At 41.2% G+C, this 17,521-nt stretch overlaps 1 protein-coding gene across 2 annotated transcripts in view; it reads left to right on the forward strand.

Annotated features, from left to right (window-relative positions):
• Nucleotides 1-17,521, forward strand: part of IPCEF1 (interaction protein for cytohesin exchange factors 1) — a 108,324-nt gene that overhangs the window by 35,784 nt on the left and 55,019 nt on the right. For both annotated transcript variants that reach the window (XM_034765362.1, XM_034765363.1), the window contains one exon: nt 14,226-14,277. In XM_034765362.1, the coding sequence (XP_034621253.1) occupies nt 14,254-14,277 (24 nt within the window). In that variant the 5' untranslated portion in view covers nt 14,226-14,253. The remainder of the gene's footprint in view (nt 1-14,225; nt 14,278-17,521) is intronic.

Genomic DNA, 17,521 nt, shown 5'->3' on the forward strand with positions numbered 1-17,521 from the left:
CAGTACTTCTGTAAGACATTAGAATATCAGGGTTGGAAGAGACCTCAGGAGGTCATCTAGTCCAACTCTCTGCTCAAAGTAGGACCAATCCCCAAACAAATTTTTACTGCAGTTCCCTAAATGGCCCCCTCAAGGATTGATCTCACAACCCTGGGTTTAGCAGGCTAATGCTCAAACCGCTGAGCTATTATCTGATGCATGATAACACTTTTGAAACATATGCACTAGATTAGAATATCTGGTCAGAAGGTGAGAAAAGTCACGTAGCAGCCAACAAAAACAGGATGTATAGCAGCATGTACTTGGACAGGCCATTAATATTAGATGGGAGGGACAAAGGTGCCATTCCATACGTTAGGCAAGAGTTCAGTCCAAAAGCACTATCCTGCCAGGTGGATTGGTTTAAGTCAAGTCAACTTAAATCACTGGTATTTCAAGTACTGATATTAAGCTTTTTTAAAAATCCCTAGCTGATTTAAATTACTGCAGTTGAAATCAATGTACATGACTGTTGGATGTATTGAATGTGGGTTAGCTATCCTCCAGGCACTTACTGCTTTTTGATAAGATAGATATGCCATGTTCAAGAAGTGATGTGTCCAAATGACTCTCTTCAGCAGGGCCGGCTCCAGGCACCAGCCTAGCAAGCAGGTGACTGGGGTGGCCAATGAAGAGGGGGCAGCACATTCGGCGGCGGGGCCGTCACTCCCTCTCGGAGTGAAGGACCTGCCGCCGAATTGCCGCCGTAGAATGAAGCAGCGTTAGAGCTGCCGCCGCTTGCGATCACGGCTTTTTTTTTTTTTTTTTTCCTGCTTGGGTGCTTGGGGCTGCAAAAACGCTAGAACCGGCCCTGCTCTTCAGTCTTCATTCCTAATTCTATTCACCAGGTGTCATTCTTCTTAGCATATGCACAGCACGCCTCGGGTGGCACGTGACTAGGATTGATCAACGAATTTGGTCCGCTGGTTGGATCATTAGCTTCCCCAGCTTGGACTGGGTACTGACAGGGAGTGCGACGTGATCGCTGATCCATATCCCCCCATGTGTCATTGAAATACAGCATATGCAAGCTATAGAGTTAGACTTAAACTACACAAAACCCCTAAACAGTTTGTTACAATGTTTTTATTTTGTACTTTTTATACTCAACAAAGTAGTCCATGCATTTATCACTCTAAAATTTTGAAAGTGTGCTTTCTTTTCCCACCAGAACTGCACCAATAATTTTGAAGAAATTATTATTTTTAAAGTATTTGAGGTGCTGTACAACAGTGTAAATTCAAATAAAATGTCTCCTTAAAATACAAACACATACAAACAAATTGGGTCCAATTTAGAGAAAAAAGGGGCATGGGAGAGAGGGAAGGTGATAGAGGGTCACCTTTAGTCATTCAAAAATACATTTTCCCCTCTTTTAAAAAAGGAGCCCTCAACTTGTGTTTCATGTGGAGAGAGCTGTAATAGGATAGATTTTAGAGGGGAATGAGTTCCACACTCTAAAGCCCATGAGAGCAAAAAATATAATACAGACCTGGTCACAAAATAGTAAGTATTTTTAATAAAAAAAAATGAAAAATTTCCAGGCTTTTCACAGAAATTTTCCATTTTTTAATGGGGGAAAATGATGAAAATTTTTCCACTACTATTTTCATTTTGTAAAAAAAAAAAAAAAAAAAAAATAATTTACAAAAAGGGCCATTTTTGGTAAGAGACGAGTTTTGATCACTATTTTGGACCAGCTTGGCTGCAATCACCTAATTTCAGGTGCAATGGTGGCAATTCTTAATCTATGTGTTGAGTGTGTTCATCAGCTATTCAACAGTACAAAGTTCCAAAAGCAATTGTCTGAGACAGGGCTACCCCGCTATGAGTGGTAATTAACAATCTTCCATTGGGGATCCATTTCTGTGCATTTTAGGCTTAAACATGAAACTATAGCTACAATAGATCCAGTATGTTCAGTCTGGCTGATTACAACAGTAAAATATCTCCAACTACCCTTGCCATTAGCAGCGAGCTTAGCTAATGTTTTATGCTTGCTCCTAGGCCTCTCTGGTGGTGGTGTTTTTTTAAACATCTGGTACATATGTGATCCCTTTTCCAGCCTGTCAATAGGTATAGGAATTTTTCCAAATATTTCTACATAGGCTCTTTGTGTGATCTATAGACACAGCAGGTTTTCCTCTCTTCTGTCTCCTCTCCATCATCACTATCCTAATCAAAAACAGCCCAGGGCATGTCTGAGATCTGTGAAGGCTACAAGTGCACAAACATCTGGTAATTTCGGGCCCGAATCTGCTGCCTTATACCCACTGATATAACTCAAATAAAGCCCTGGATTTAAAATAATTTATTCTGGATTTACTCTTGTATATTTAAAATCTGAATCTGGCATTTTGCTGTCTTTCATAAATTCTTGGACTTTAACTCAGAGACAGAAGAACGGCTTGGTTAGCTCAAGTTTAGCAGAGCAGCAGTAAGATTCCTTTGGAGATATTTCCATCCCTACAAAGAGGTGCCTCTTCCGAGTGACTGTCTTGCTTCTGAGTTTCTTTGTGGTCATCATGACACCTTGACACACTTAAAACTGCTTTCACCAAACAAGGACACTCCACCAGAGAAATAGATTATCTTATGGAATGGGCCACCCAAATATCCCAAGAGAACCTACTTCAATCCGGAGGGGGGGGGGGGGGGGACAAAACCGCTGACTGCACACCCCTAGTTTTCACCTACCACCCCACACTGGACCCCTTTTAGAACATCATTTGACCAGTTACAACCCATACTTGATGCAGACCACATCCTGAAAGAAGTCTTTCCCAAACCCCACTCTTCTGGCCTTCAAACAACCCCTAAACCTCACCAAACTCATCATCAGAGGCAACCTCCCCACAGATCAAGACACACCAACTCAAAGCGGTATCAGCCCCGTCAGAACAACAGATGCAAAACCTGCATACATATCTTCACTGCTACGATGATCAATAACCCCTCCCAGCCAACATCTCTTTCAAGATCCATGGGTCCTACCCATGCCCATCACAACATATTGTATACCTCATCCAGTGTACTAAGCACTCCAGTAACAACCATATAGGTGAAATGAGACAATCCCTACACTCCCGAATGAACTCTCACAGAAAAATAAGATAAATATACCATATCACCTGTGGGGTGAATACTTTTCACAGAATAATCACTCCACAACTGACCTCTCAGTCCTTGTTCTCAATGGAAACCTGCACTACACCTTGAAAAGATGACCCTGGGAGCTTAAATTCATAATTTTGCTAGACAATAAAAATCATGGACTTGGTAAAGACACTGGATTTATGGCTCATTACAACAATCCGTAACTCACGAACTCTGTCCTATGACTGCAGAGGCGCTAACTGCCCACTTAAACTTGAATGGTCTCTTGCAACATGTGGGTTGACTCCTTGTGCTTAACAATCTCTTCCACCTTGTATTTAGCTGAGACACTCTTGTTACCTTTGCCAGAATCTGAGGAAGAGCTCTGTGTAGCTCAAAAGCTTGTCTTTTCACCAACAGAAGTTGATCCAATAGAAGATATTATCTCACTGCTTGTCTCTTTAATGACCCAAAGGCGGCAGTTTCCATGCAGACAATTCCTACTTCCAAACTGAAATTGTCACACTTTTCTAGCTTTGAAGGTGGTAAAGAGGACAGTTAACCTCTGCCACTTCTCCCTGGTTGGTGGTGTATAGTATTTGAGTGCTAGGTGAAGATAACAGATTTGTATTGAGAAACAGCTGCTTAACTAGAATACTATCTGTGGTTCAGTTACAGGAGACATTCTCTACATCAGGGGTCGGCAACCTTTCAGAAGTGGTGTGCCGAGTCTTCATTTATTCACTCTGATTCAAGGTTTTGCGTGCCAGTAATACATTTTAACATTTTTAGAAGGTCTCTTTCTATAAGTCTATAATATATAACTAAACTATTGTTGTATGTAAAGTAAATAAGGTTTTTAAAATGTTTAAGAAGCTTCATTTAAAATTAAATTAAAATGCAGAGCCCCCTGGACTGGTGGCCAGGACCCGGGCAGTGTGAGAGCCACTGAAAATCAGCTCGCATTGCCGCCTTTGGCACACGTGCCATAGGTTGCCTACTCTGCTCTACATGCAGCTCCCAATGCTTGGAGCGTCACTTCTCACACATCATGTTTCTCTCCTTCCTGCCTCCTTTACTTGGGGGTCTGAATTCTCAACGATTTAACAATATAAATACACTAGTACCAATTAGCCTTTCATTGAACACCATTTTCTCTCTTTCCTTCTGCACAAACGGTGTCAGACTATGACTGATTGCTACATTTTATGGGTGTGTATAAAGGAAATGCTTGAACTACGCCATGCAGCGTATTACAACTTCCATCTTTTGCCTGTCCCTGTGTCACTGTTTGTGGATTCTATTGCCAACCTCCAGCTTTTAAAATTAGTCAGGCCCCAATAAAATCATGATTGTAAAAAGTAATCAACTTTGGATGTTTTTTTAATTGGCTTCCAGAACCTTGGGGTTCACATTTTTAAAGCTTTTCTCTCCCACTGTGAAGACTTTTCTAAATGGAAGCTGAGATTCTTACATACTTATGTGACCCCAAGAGCCGAGGCTTTCAAAAAATCCACACCCATTGCAACACTCATGATAAAATTGTGAGTTGGCAACACTGAATGTAGCGGGGAAAATCCCCTTTCTTCTACATCCTATTAGCTTCGGCAGTAATAAAGTTATGGTTAAATTTTCTTCAAAAGCGACTAGTGGTTGTGGGTGCGCCATTTGAGACACCTTGAAAATGCCTGATTTTCATTGGGTAGGCGCTCATCTTTTCCTGAAAATGTCTCAACCACTAGTCGCTTCTGAAAATCTGTGCCAGAATCTGTAAAGTACCAGCTTGACTCAAAATACTATATAAATACTAAAAGTGCAGAACTCACACTTGTGGGAAAACTTCCATTGCACCCCTCCCTAGATGACACTGTAAGGGTGCTCAGGGTCAGTTTTTTCTTCTCTCTTCTTAACAATTATGTCTCATTCCCAGAGTCCTTTTACCCAGACCAGTTCAGTCTAATATCCTCGCCCATCACATGGTGCTAGAGGCTAATCATATTGCCGGTTTTCCTTGGGCAGGAGTCAGTGAGAAAAGGAAGCCCCAAAAGACAGAGGAAGGAGAAAGTTTCCCATTCTGTGGGGACTGAATGAAATTAATATTGATTGTTCTTGTATGTTCATACTCCTCTGCTTACCGCCCTCTCTCTCTGAACCCTCCTCCTACAGGTGCAACTTTGCACCCTTAATGTTCATGTAGCAGTCTGGAGCTATAGAGTGCTACATAAGTGCTAAGTACAATTACAAACCTCTTCCTTTCTAGTCAAACTTTCATTTCTAAAATGATGGTAAAAAAAGTGAAGGTCAATCAAATAGGGGATTAAAAGGAAATGAAATGTGTTGCTAAAATCAATAATACAGTAAGTGGGGAGATTGTCCAATAAGTAGCAAAAATATTTTTCAGTGCAAACTGTGTGTACAATACACTTGCTCTTTGAGTTTATTATCTTAAAATATAATTTTTCCCTTCAGTGGAGCACATCCTGCTCTGATTCATAAATATCAGAAGCAGCATGATTTGGTGAATCTGGCTCTGCACCGTATTGGTGTTTAGGATTGGATATTAAGTTCTGGAGTCATTGCCAATTAAACTGTTACAACAAAAACTCTGATGCTGGCACTCTGGTTCCCCTAGACCCTGTTGCTGTGGAAGTGCCTTTTACCATTCTATACACAGGACGTGCACAAAATGGTCCTTAGTTGAATGGATTTCATTCTAGAATGGTGGCATTGTCCATCACCACTACATCCTGTCATGACAGCCTCGCATCCTTTTAGCCCTCTAAGAAATTCACTTTCATTAATATAGGATGGAGGCTTTTAATGGAAGAGGACAGTAATGCCCAAGCTATTTCTCCACAGCTTTCCCTCTTCTGACCAGCATCATGGATTTTGTTTTGCTTTGTTTTATAATCTGTGCTCTTTCTCTGACATTTCTCTTTGATTCCCAGTGCCAGATCTTTATACATATACAATGGATTTACAAGGGGCCCAGATCAGGGAGAAGATCCAATCACAAATCAGAGAGAGCATAAATTGTAGTGACATTCTGTTTCTTTTACTTTTAAATGTGTGCGCCAAAGGGAAAGGATGAGTATTAGCGACTGAACAATCCTACAGCAGCTTTACTATTACCTTGTTACACTGACAGTCATGACATGTTTAGTATCACTTCTGAAAAGGACTGATTGCTCTTGCCACAATTGCCTGCCAGTCAGTTATATTAGATTCAGATATTAGATTGTTCTATGCTCAGTTTGGAACATGAAGTGTTCTAATGAAATTAGAGGGCATTCTAGGCACGGGTGGGTGGGTTAATTAGTTTCTGAAGTATTAATGAGTTCACTGTCTTAAATTAAATTATTTCTGGCCACTAGATGGCTCTGTGCATATAGACAGTTACAGGGTAAATTCCTTATTAAGACCTTGATGGGGATAACATAGCAATGAACTAGAGCTGGGAGGAGAATCTGTAAATTCCATTTCAGAGGATTTTAAAATGCATTTTTCCTTCCATTTTGGAACAAAAAAAAACAATTGAAATTCTACATAAAACGGAAATAAAAAAATATGTTTACATTAGAAAAATCATAACACGTTGATAATTTCAAAATGAAATTCTGCCTGGTAGGCTGACGAGGAGCCGGGAGCCTGGAACTCTAGCTGAGCTGGGAGCCTGGGAGCTTGGGAACCAGGGCTTCCAGGCTCTCAGCTCCTTTTCAGCCTGGTAGGTGCGCTGCCCCACAGCAAGGGACACCAGGGTGCTGTGAGTCTGGGAGCTGGGATTTCCAGGTTTTGGCTCCTCTTCAGGCGGGCTACTGAGGAGCTGGGCAGGCGAGCTGACAACCAACCCAGGTTTGTTCTGGAAACCCACCTGAAAGGCAGGGTTACATTTGAACTATATCAAAACCAACCGGTCTTTACAAAAGATTTTGATTTTTGACAAATTCTAACCAAATTCTGACTGAAAAAATGTTTTGTCTGAATTTTTCTAACCAGTTCTACAATGAACCGTACCCCGTACATTTTCTAAATGTTTGTCAGTGGTTTATTCCCAGGATTCCTTCACTTGACTAATGTGAGTTGTGCAGCTAAAACCTCAGGAAATGTTTTGGCAACAAATATTTTATTTTAGTGGGTGCCCTTAAAAACGTGTACTAGTTCTAGCTGCACTTCCTGTTTTCAATGTTCCAGAACTATACCTTCTATTTCTACAACTGGGAGACATTTTTTAAGCGCACTCGCTATATTTAGACAGATGAATATGCCTACTCAGAATAAGTTTGGAGCTCTATATTGGTCGGATTCCCTACGAGACCCCTTTCCACTCCGCGTCCCAAGAACTCAGTGATTATCAGTTTGAGTAGGAGAGATGTTTGTTTACCTTGTATTGGAGCGACTGCTCTGGGTATGCTTGTCCATTTCTGGTGAATGGAGGCACAGGTCCTCTTTTTCTCTTTTTGGAAGGTGATACTTGAAATCTCCCCTGCTGACATGCTTGCTGAATGGACAGGGCTCTCTGCAGTAGATGTTTCTTGTCTGTTCCGTGTGCATGTTGTTTGCAGGGGATTTGTTTCTGGGGGGAAAAGTTTACTTTTACTTTTCCACAGAGGGAAGGAAAAACACTACATCATAGGACCCCTACATTGCCTTTGTTGTCAGTCTTCCCTGGGCCTCAGCATCTCAGGAAGGATTCCAGGCAAGGCCTTTTTGCTGCATCATCCTTTCTTTCATCTTCTGGACTACCAAGGGAATTTTGCATTTTGGAATGGAGAGCAGCTTTTGGGAAGGATTCCCTTAGCACTAACACTTCCCCCAGCACCTACACCCACCAGCAATGCGTGTTCAGCAGCTGTTCTCACCCATTTTAGCAACCAGTAGCTTAGCTTTGCTGTATGACTGTTTGAGGACACTACAAGAGGTTCAGTAAGAGGGCTTTAGCACCATAAAGATCACAGTCCTATCTCCCAGCAGGCCTCTGCTTTTCTGGCAACCCATTTGGGATTCCCTTGAGACTAGCAGCAGAGTAAATTTCAGAGCCAGGCTGCCAATCAGCTCACCCACCTGGACTTGCAGCATGTTATGAGCCTGCAAGTGTGAGGGCTGCTCACATGGCTGATATGCTGGGGATTGAACCAGAGATCTCCAGACCTAATAGCATGAGCTGCTAAAGCTGGAGCCAAAGTGCTATGGTTAGGGGCCGTAACAGCTCATACCTTCTATGGATCAGTACAAAAGGGATCCTACACCACACACTCACCAGTTGGTTACACTGGCAAGTGTAGATAAAGGGTAGAAATATACCCCCAGTACAGTCAGCCACCCTAACAATTTGTTTTTGTCCTGAGTGCTTCAGGAGTGGCCTTAGCACCAGCATGCTTATTCCCTTGAATCTACTTTTTCCTCCTCCCCTTCTCTTCTGGGAGCCAGCTACTCTTGGAACTGCTTCCTTCGGACTTCCTCAGAAATGCGTGCACATGCAGCCTGTCTGCACATCTCCCTGCTGGATTGAAAGCTCAGTAACTGGCTGCAATCCAGTCAGGATTATATCTACGGAACCTGATATCTATATCAGTGAACCTTGCCCCAGTTTTTCTTGGGCCTTTCTCAAGAAGAGTCAGAAATCTTCTTTTTGGGGGAGATCCATGTGAGGGGATTGAATCCCCTTCAACCTATTTGAAAACAAGGATGCTGGAGGTATGAAATCCTCTAACCGAGCTGTGTATAAATCTGTTAAATGCATTTCTTGCTTCCAGGACTGGCCTTGATTTTATACCTATCATAACCTTTCAAAGGGCCATTTATCCAGAGGCGGTGACATCAACCCCTAAATATATAATTCTAGTCCAGGGTGCAGGTACTTTTTGGAAAAACATTAATTGTTGATGATGCTTTAGTGTAGAGTTCTTGTCCTTTAAAAAACAAATGGGGAATCTGTAGTTTTGCAGCTGCTTTAGTGCATTTACATTTTGAAATGTTATTTAATTGCAGCCAACATAGGCCAGAATGCAGCATGGGGTACAGTACATGGGGAATTCAAAAAGTGTTCATCATTTGGGTCTGAAGATGGCATGGTGGAACAACTGATGAGTCTAGTTTCTGACCTTCCTGGATACAGGTACGTCAGAGAAAATCTACAGATGATCCTCCATCTCCTTGAGATACAAGTGAGATAGTAGAAAAAGCTCTAGAAATCAGCACATGCACTGTATTTTACAAACTGGGAGCTACAAACTCAGACACTGTACCTTTTAAATTCTGCAAGAAAAATGTGATTAGCAGATTAGGGCTCCCATTTGACATGAGGATTGTGGGTACCTGTTTATTTCCTCTCTGTAGTTTTTTGATCTTCGACAGAGATATCTCTATTTTTCAGAATGGAGGCAGTAGCCAGGTGGAAATGATTGCAAAATATTTCTTACAAGTCACTTGCTGTGTTCCCATGCTAATTGCATAATCTGTTATTCACATGCCACTTGGTTAATGTAGATCTTGTAAGAACAGGAGTAAAGAGTACTAATAATTTGTGCTGGTCTAAACTCTGCTTGCTTCCCCCTGACTCCCCAATGTGCAGAAATTTCAATAGTTTTTCAATATCAATGATTTCTGAAAATGAAAACATTCATCTCTGAAGAAATCCCACTGTGACAAATTGGTTCTGTGCAGCTACTCTTGGTCTGCTCCTGCATATCGGCATTTTAGACTAGGGTTGCCAACTTTGGCTGGATGAATTTCTGGAGGTTTCATCACATGACATTACTTTTAATTAAGATTAATCTTTAATTCCTGGAGACTCCAGCACAATCCTGGAGGGTTGGCAATCCTATTTTAGACTGTCCTGTTTTGTTCAGACTGTTGCTGACTTGACTGGTTCATGGTTATTACATGTTTTGATTGACAACTTACTAGCGTGTTTTGCTGCTGCTGCTGCTTTTTTTTCTGGGTGTTCTGGGGTACATTTGAGTGTGATGACATAGTAACAAGCACTCCTATTGTGCAACCCATGCTGCCTGAACATCATTTCTGGTGTTGACTGGTGCTACTTTATTTGAAGATTGGAGGCTGAGAGATTAGTACTGGGAAAGATCAGTAAAGTGTTGATGGCGGGATATATGTGCAGATCATGCAACTCTCTTTTGCTGCTAGGTTACCCTTGCTGCAGGACTGATTAGGCCATGATAACATTGATACTTAGGATGGACTTCCAGAGCCCAAGTCCTCCTTTAGTGTGGTTGGGTAGTGCCTCAATGAGCATTTTTGCACTGGAGAGACTGTTCTGTTTGAGGAAGAAATATTCTGAAGCTTGTCAGCAGTCCAATAAAACCATACATAAGTTTGCATATTGTTTGCAGTGGTTGGCCCAGGACTGTGAATTTAGGGATAGTTGTGGTTAGGGATATTTTTGTGACCGGTGTAGCTGATGACTGTCTGGGTGAATGGTTACTGGTGGAAGATTCTAGAATGCTGACTCTTGATGCTGTAGTTGCTAAGAATGAGGCAGTTGACATGGTCCAGGCTGAAAGAGGTTCTGTGTGTCAGGCTGCTACTACCTTTGTGTCTACTCTTAAACCATCAGCTCCTCCTTCTACTTCAGTTGCCTGGAGTCATACAATGCCACCTAAACCAGCAACACGACCACATCAGCAAAAGGGGCCCGCTCCTCACTGTTACTGTCGTGGCAGTACGGTCACGTAGCCAATTTCACTGTGAGCTCAGCTAGAACTGCTAAGGATTGGGCTTGTGGGAAGGAAGTACACTTTAAGTTAGTGTGCCGTGGTACACTATAACAAGGGTAGGCCTGAAGTGCATACTGTGAATATGAAGCTGCATGAGACTACCTTTACCAGGGACCCTGATGTCACCTTTTTAATCTGATCTTCTCATGTGGCAAGGTGCGGCAGTCAGTATCCTGTATTGTAGAAATTAATGGTACACCGATGAAGTGAATGGTGGATACCGGTACTGAAGTTTAACATACTCCCCTCTGAGTTAGTCCATAATCTGGACATTTCTCTGACTACAGTGGATATAAAAGCTTGGAATTGGTATGCTTTGCAGACACTGGGTGAAGCTGTACGCTCTGTGCTCTGCAAACGCATAGCTTTGACTTCAAAGTTTTACGTTGTTAGAGGCACTGTTGTGCAGATAGTCCCATTATTGTCATATGATCTGTGAACTTGCACAGGACACCTCAACTGTATTTATGTCGGTTAGATTAGAAGGGCATACCCAATGTATTGTTCAGATACCTCACCATGATTTATTTAACAGTGATGGTGTTCTGTCCATGGGATGTGTGTATTCTCTGCAGTTGGATTGGAATGCCAAGCCCTTTGCACCGACTGCATGTCTTGTACCCTCTGCACTTGTGGACAAAATACAAGCAGAACTGCAGTGCATGAAAGATAATGGTATTATTCGGGATGTGGAAAGGAGCTCACCCACAGTGATTGTATACAAGAAGAATGGTGACATTTGACTGTGCACAGATTTTAGTGCACTTAATAAATAGGTGGAGCATGAGCAGCTTTAACGGCCAAACTTCAAAGAGGTGACATGTCGGGTAAGTGGATCCTGGGTTTTCTCTATGTTGGATTACTGATAGATTATTGGCAAATACCTGTGGCTGGAAGTTCACGGCTGTTATTGACTTCCAACATGTCATTTGGGAGGTACTGCTATCAACGTCTTCTTTTTGGGTTTAGTCTCTGCTCCTGAGGTATTTTGGAGAGCGGTCTCTTAGCTCCTTGATACTATCCAGGGTTGCTATTTCAATGACAGTCTTGTCATTGCTAAGACCCTTCCTGAGCATAATGGTATTCTGGACCCAATTCCGACAAGCTGTCATAAAGTTGAATGCAGCTAAGTTAAGTTTTGCAAAAGATGCTGTAGACTTCCTAGGGCATTCTGTGTTAGCCAATGGTTTGAAACTGACAGGTGAATGGGTACAAGCTGTTGCTTTACTAGTGGTACCCACTGATCATAAGGGTTTACATTTGTTTCTTGGCCTAACTCAATACATAGAAATGTATTGGCCGTGCTTCGCCCCATTTTAGTATCCTTGCAAAGCTGCTGTGAGATTTAACTCAGGGCCAGGGCCAGTTGGTCTGGACTAAAGAGGCAAATCAGGCTTTCTGAAACCTTGCATCAAGTCCTCTGTCAGATCCAATCCTGTGCTTTTTTTGATTCAAGGAAGCCTGTAGTGATTCAAACTGATGAATGCAATCAGGAGTCGGGTACAGTTCTGCTCCAGGAGGAACATCTGGTTATATTTGCATCTCGTACTCTCACCCCACTGGAAGCAAAGTATTCTCTGACTGACAGAGAGTTCTTCGCAATGTTTTTTGCTATTGTATGATTCAAAGTCTACTTAGTGGGAAGACATTTTACCTTAGAAACTGATCATTTGCCTGTCCTGGGCCTCTATCATAAGACCATTGACCTGCTGAATGTGAGGCTGTAACAGTAGATTATTCAATTGCAGGACTTGACTCAAGTTAACTAACATGAGGAAAAGGTCTATGGGACTTAGATGCCTATGTGTCAAAGTCATTTTTGGAAATGAGACTTTGGCTCTCAAGTTACTTCAATGCTTTTAAAATTTTTACCTTCAGTCAAAGTCATAACAAAGATTTTTCTGAAACCAATTTCAGCCACCTTAGCATAAATGGCCCCTATTAGCCAGCCATACAGAAACTTTTTCTTGACAGTTACCTACATTTCTTATCTTTCACTCACAGGCTGAGAGTGATCTAAATCTGTGTAAATTCTCATAATTACAAAAAAATTAATGAAAAATTATGGGAAGACCTGTCACATCACGGTAATCACCATTGTCAATTGTTGTTAAGTTATTCCCTCGTTTTCTGGTTCAGCATTTGATGCTTCTGCTTTAATTTGCTTGTATAACTAAGATGTTTCCTCTCTTCCTGTTTATACTTGGATATGACTTCTAAACCTTGACATTCTTTTCTATAGCATCTCTCCTTATTAATATATTTCTTCAGATTTAGCTACTTTCATCTTTTTATTTTTGGTTTGAAACTGTTGGGGGCCAGACTCTGTATATATGTATTTTTCTGTTTACTGTTTTTATTTTCAAAATAAAACAAATATTACATATTAAGAATGGCATATCTCTTAAATTCACAGTTTTAGACAGCACAGAAAAAAAGTACTAATTATAGAGTTCCCTGAAGAGTGACTATATTTCCTTACATTCCGGCTGCTGCTCATTTAAACAAAACACTATATTCTTTAAACTCTCCAGTTTACTGAAAGACTCTTTGATGTCCATTATTTTTGAGGGATTGGTTTTCTAGTTAGCTAGCTGGTCCTAGTAAAGTTACTGTGGTTTTCTTCTGTCCGGTAAGTTGCTTTGATATTTTCCTTGACACAAATACGTATTTCAGGGTCCAAAAGAATATTACTCTCCAAAATCATACTGAATCTGCAGTTGATATTATCTAGCCTGGTGGCCTAAAACCTGGAGAGAGATTCTCTCTTTGGAAGAGATCCCCTGCTGGACTACATCTCCTATAACACACCCTGGCCAAGGACGTAATATTGCACTGCTTCTCCCCACCAAAAGTGAACACCAGGATGGCTTATAGGAGATGTAGTCCAGCTGGGACTCCTAGCCCATAGAGGAGAATGGGTACATAAGAACAAACTAAATTCCTTTGACACACTACCCCATTTTTGGCCAAAGCCTTTAGTCTGAAAACTCTACATTTCTGATGAAAAGTTTAGAGGTTTTTTATCAGTTCTTCATTTTAATAAAAAATTTCTACAGGGAAAATTAGTTTTAGACCAGCTCTATCCATTGTCTGAAACAAATTTTAACCTTGAGCTTTTATATTGCGCATCTTGAAAAGAGACTTGATGAAGCTAGACCTCAGGTCCAGATCATTATTTTACTTCTCTGCTAGTAAAGTTACATCATATACAACACTCTTATGTTTGAAGAACATAACTTTTGTAAACTTAGGCAATTTAGAACATTTTTGAAAACTATTTCCCTCTTTTACTGAGATTTATGCTGCAAAAATGTGGCTTAGATCTTAAATAAACATCTTTTTTCTTTGTTGCAGCTTTTCCCCTTGGGTTTTGGAATCCTACATGGCTGCTGATGGGAATGCTCCTGTAAGTATATCTCCAATTTTGGCTAGAGCCATTAGTCGCAGGATAGGTTGAGGGAAGTGCCCTACTTGTGTGTGTACTTTTGCTCTCCAAAAGGCTGAGGTCACATTCACTCTTTAAATAAGTTCTTGATTATTGATTGGGCCAGCCAATGAGATTGTTACAACCTGGTCCAGTCCTGCTTTCTGGAGGAGCACCAGTCTGTTTTGATTGGCTCCAACAGCTGAGTCCCATGTGCTTTTAAGCCCATTGGGTCTTGGTAGTGACTCTGGTCACTGTTCCTGATTCTGGGTCTCTCTAGCACTCTCTCAGGTGCAGCTCCCATGTCTGACCCTTCTTGGGCAGTGGTATCCCACCATCTGGTAGTCTAGACCCCAGAACCAGTGCATCAGCCCTCCCAAACCTCCAGTTGTTTAGACACATTCTCTCCAGAGATCACCTGGTGTGGGAGCTTTGGTTTTCTACTTACACCTTTCAGGTATAACCTGGCAGTAAAGCACGGAACACAGGCTTAGCAAAGGAATATGTTATATATTCACTCTCATACTCTCACTCATTGCTATATGTGGGCTTGGGAAGGAATTTTCCCCAGATCAGATAGGCAGTGATCTTGGGGATTATTTGCTTTCCTCTGCAGCATCTGCATGTGGGTCACTTGCCAGGATGATCTGGGTATTTCTCACTTAATCATTTCTCTACCATTGTGGGTCCCTCAGGCACTGGTGCACCTTGGGTTCTCCTATTCTCTACTTGCAGTGCAATAGTCTAGTCTCCTGTGGGCTGTAATATTTTGGCCTCATTTCAGTTGTTGGGCTAGTGTGCGGTTGCTGCATGGTGTTGATGGCCTGTGCTATACAGGAGGTCAGACTAGATGATCTGGTGGTGCCTTCAGGCCTTAATCTCTAACACTCTATCATTAAAACACAAGAGATTTACAGGATGCCTTAAGGCCTGGTCTATACTTAAAATTTAGGTCAGTGCTCAGGGGTATGAAAAATCCACATCTGTTAGTGTTGCAGCTATTCCAAGAGAACCCCCAGTGTAGACTCATCTATATTGATGGAAGAGTGCTTCTGTTGACGTAGCTAACGTTGTTCAGGGAAGTGGTGTTCCTACAGCAACAGAAAAACCCCTTCCATTGGTGCTAGGCTGAATCTACACTATGGAGCTATGCTACACTATGGAGCATACTCATAATCTGTCCACCAGATGTCAAATTAATGCTACCAAATGAATGCTTGAAGCCACACCAAAGGCTACCTTCTAGATGGAGTTTGAAAATACAACGTGATGTTCACAAAACCAAAATGGAATTTGTCAGTTGACACAGACATATCTCCCAAAACGTCACATTTCTATAAGTTCCTGCCTATTGATTGGGTCAGCCAGTGAGAAAAGTGAATGTGACCTAGTTTGAGCATTGCAGTTTCATCAAGCTACATCTAGTGCATATATGTATTTGCACTCTGCGGGAGGAGTTCTGGATAGTAATCGGTAGGTTTTCAGTCTACATTTAGGTGCAGAGGTTCCAGTAGGCCACAGTCCCACCTTTTCATGCTCTCTGTATGTGTATATATATCGCCTCAATATATGTTCCATTCTATGCATCCGAAGAAGTGGGTTGTAGCCCATGAAAGCTTATGCTCAAATAAATTTGTTAGTCTCTAAGGTGCCACAAGTACTCCTGTTCTTTTAGTCCCATTACTGTCCACCACATTCCTGATGTGTAAAACTACAATGAAAAAAATTCCACTGTTGTCAACTGCAAGCAAAAATCAGAAGTCAGGCTGAACAAAATCATGAGTGACTTAAAAATAAGGAGATTTTAAAAAATTAGATTCAGTTTATTTGCCTTTCTATTTTGGGGCCATTAGGGGATTCATGTTTTCATCTTTCCTCTTTGAAGGATAATGAAAACTGAGATTCTCACATAAATTGGGTGACTCCAGGAGCTGGGGCTTTAAGAAGCATACCAATTATCATGGCACTCATGATGAAAACACAACAATCTGGCACACCGTAGTCTTGTATTGTTCCAGTGAGTGCACTTTTTGTAATCCATATAGTCTTTTTTGACATGGCTGCTATACCACTGGTTTGGACCATTAGTTTGATTGATTATGGTTGGGTCCATTTTTATACTGATTTTTGGCTGCTTCTCATTGTCTTGAAAAACTCCTCCTTGTTAAAGGGATTTGTCTCTTGGTCTGAAGTTAAACTTGCAAACCAGAAAATCCCAAATGGCTCTTTATTGATGATTCCTTATGCTACCCACCTGAGTATCCTGAATTGAAAGATTCCCTACACATAATGGCCATATCTGGATATCTTGAAGATGGGAAACTTCAATCTGATTTTTGGAGAACCATTTGCTAGTACAACTCAGCATCCTGTGTGTTGTGTGACAAGCCGGACCTAAATATTGCAAGTCTCTGGATTCTTTGTCACACCGCAGACTGCAAGTTTAGTGGTAGATTAATTTAAATTTAAAAAAATTGAGGTTTCAATAATATTAAATATGAACATGAGTTTAGTGAGTACAGATGTTTTTTCCACATATTAAATTGATTAGCTTTGGGACCAGGATGGGTATCGGAGCTGAAATTCTGGAGCACAATTCTGTGAGAGTGGGAAGATTCCATGACAAGTTCCACTGCTGCAGAATCCTGGACTACAGGGACCCTTGACTGTGCCCATGACCTGTTAGGAATAAATGGAATAGTTCTTACAGGAGAAAGTGCTCCTGTTCTTATTTTTATATGATTTTATTTTATATGATTTTATTAACAAGTAATAAAGGCTGTTGGGCTTGTGAAAACAGAGCACACTAATCACAGGTTTTATGTTTTTCATCTAACAGAAAAGTTCATGGCTTTCTGCTACTAGAACCATGGAAACTGGTACCAGAAGTGTATATTAATTCATGGCGACTGCAATCCATGCCCAGATCCAGGGATGCCACCATTATATATACTAGTGATTTGTTCCGTTCAATTATAAATGATTCATGCAATGGGGATTCTGTCTCTTCCCTTCAGACTTGTCTATGGTCTAAGCTATTTTGCTTTAGCTCAGTGATAAAGGTCGTGCATTAGCTGGAGAGCTACTTCTTCATTAAATAGTTACAGAGAGCCACATCCTGTCACTGTGTTGCAATCTTACCATCATGACATTTCATTAATCTGGATTTAGACGATTCGTCATCTTTACAGCATCATAGCATCATTCCTACTACCTGGCTTCTGCG

Source organism: Trachemys scripta, chromosome 3, assembly GCF_013100865.1.
Source record: "Trachemys scripta elegans isolate TJP31775 chromosome 3, CAS_Tse_1.0, whole genome shotgun sequence".
Taxonomy (NCBI): Eukaryota; Metazoa; Chordata; order Testudines; family Emydidae; genus Trachemys; species Trachemys scripta.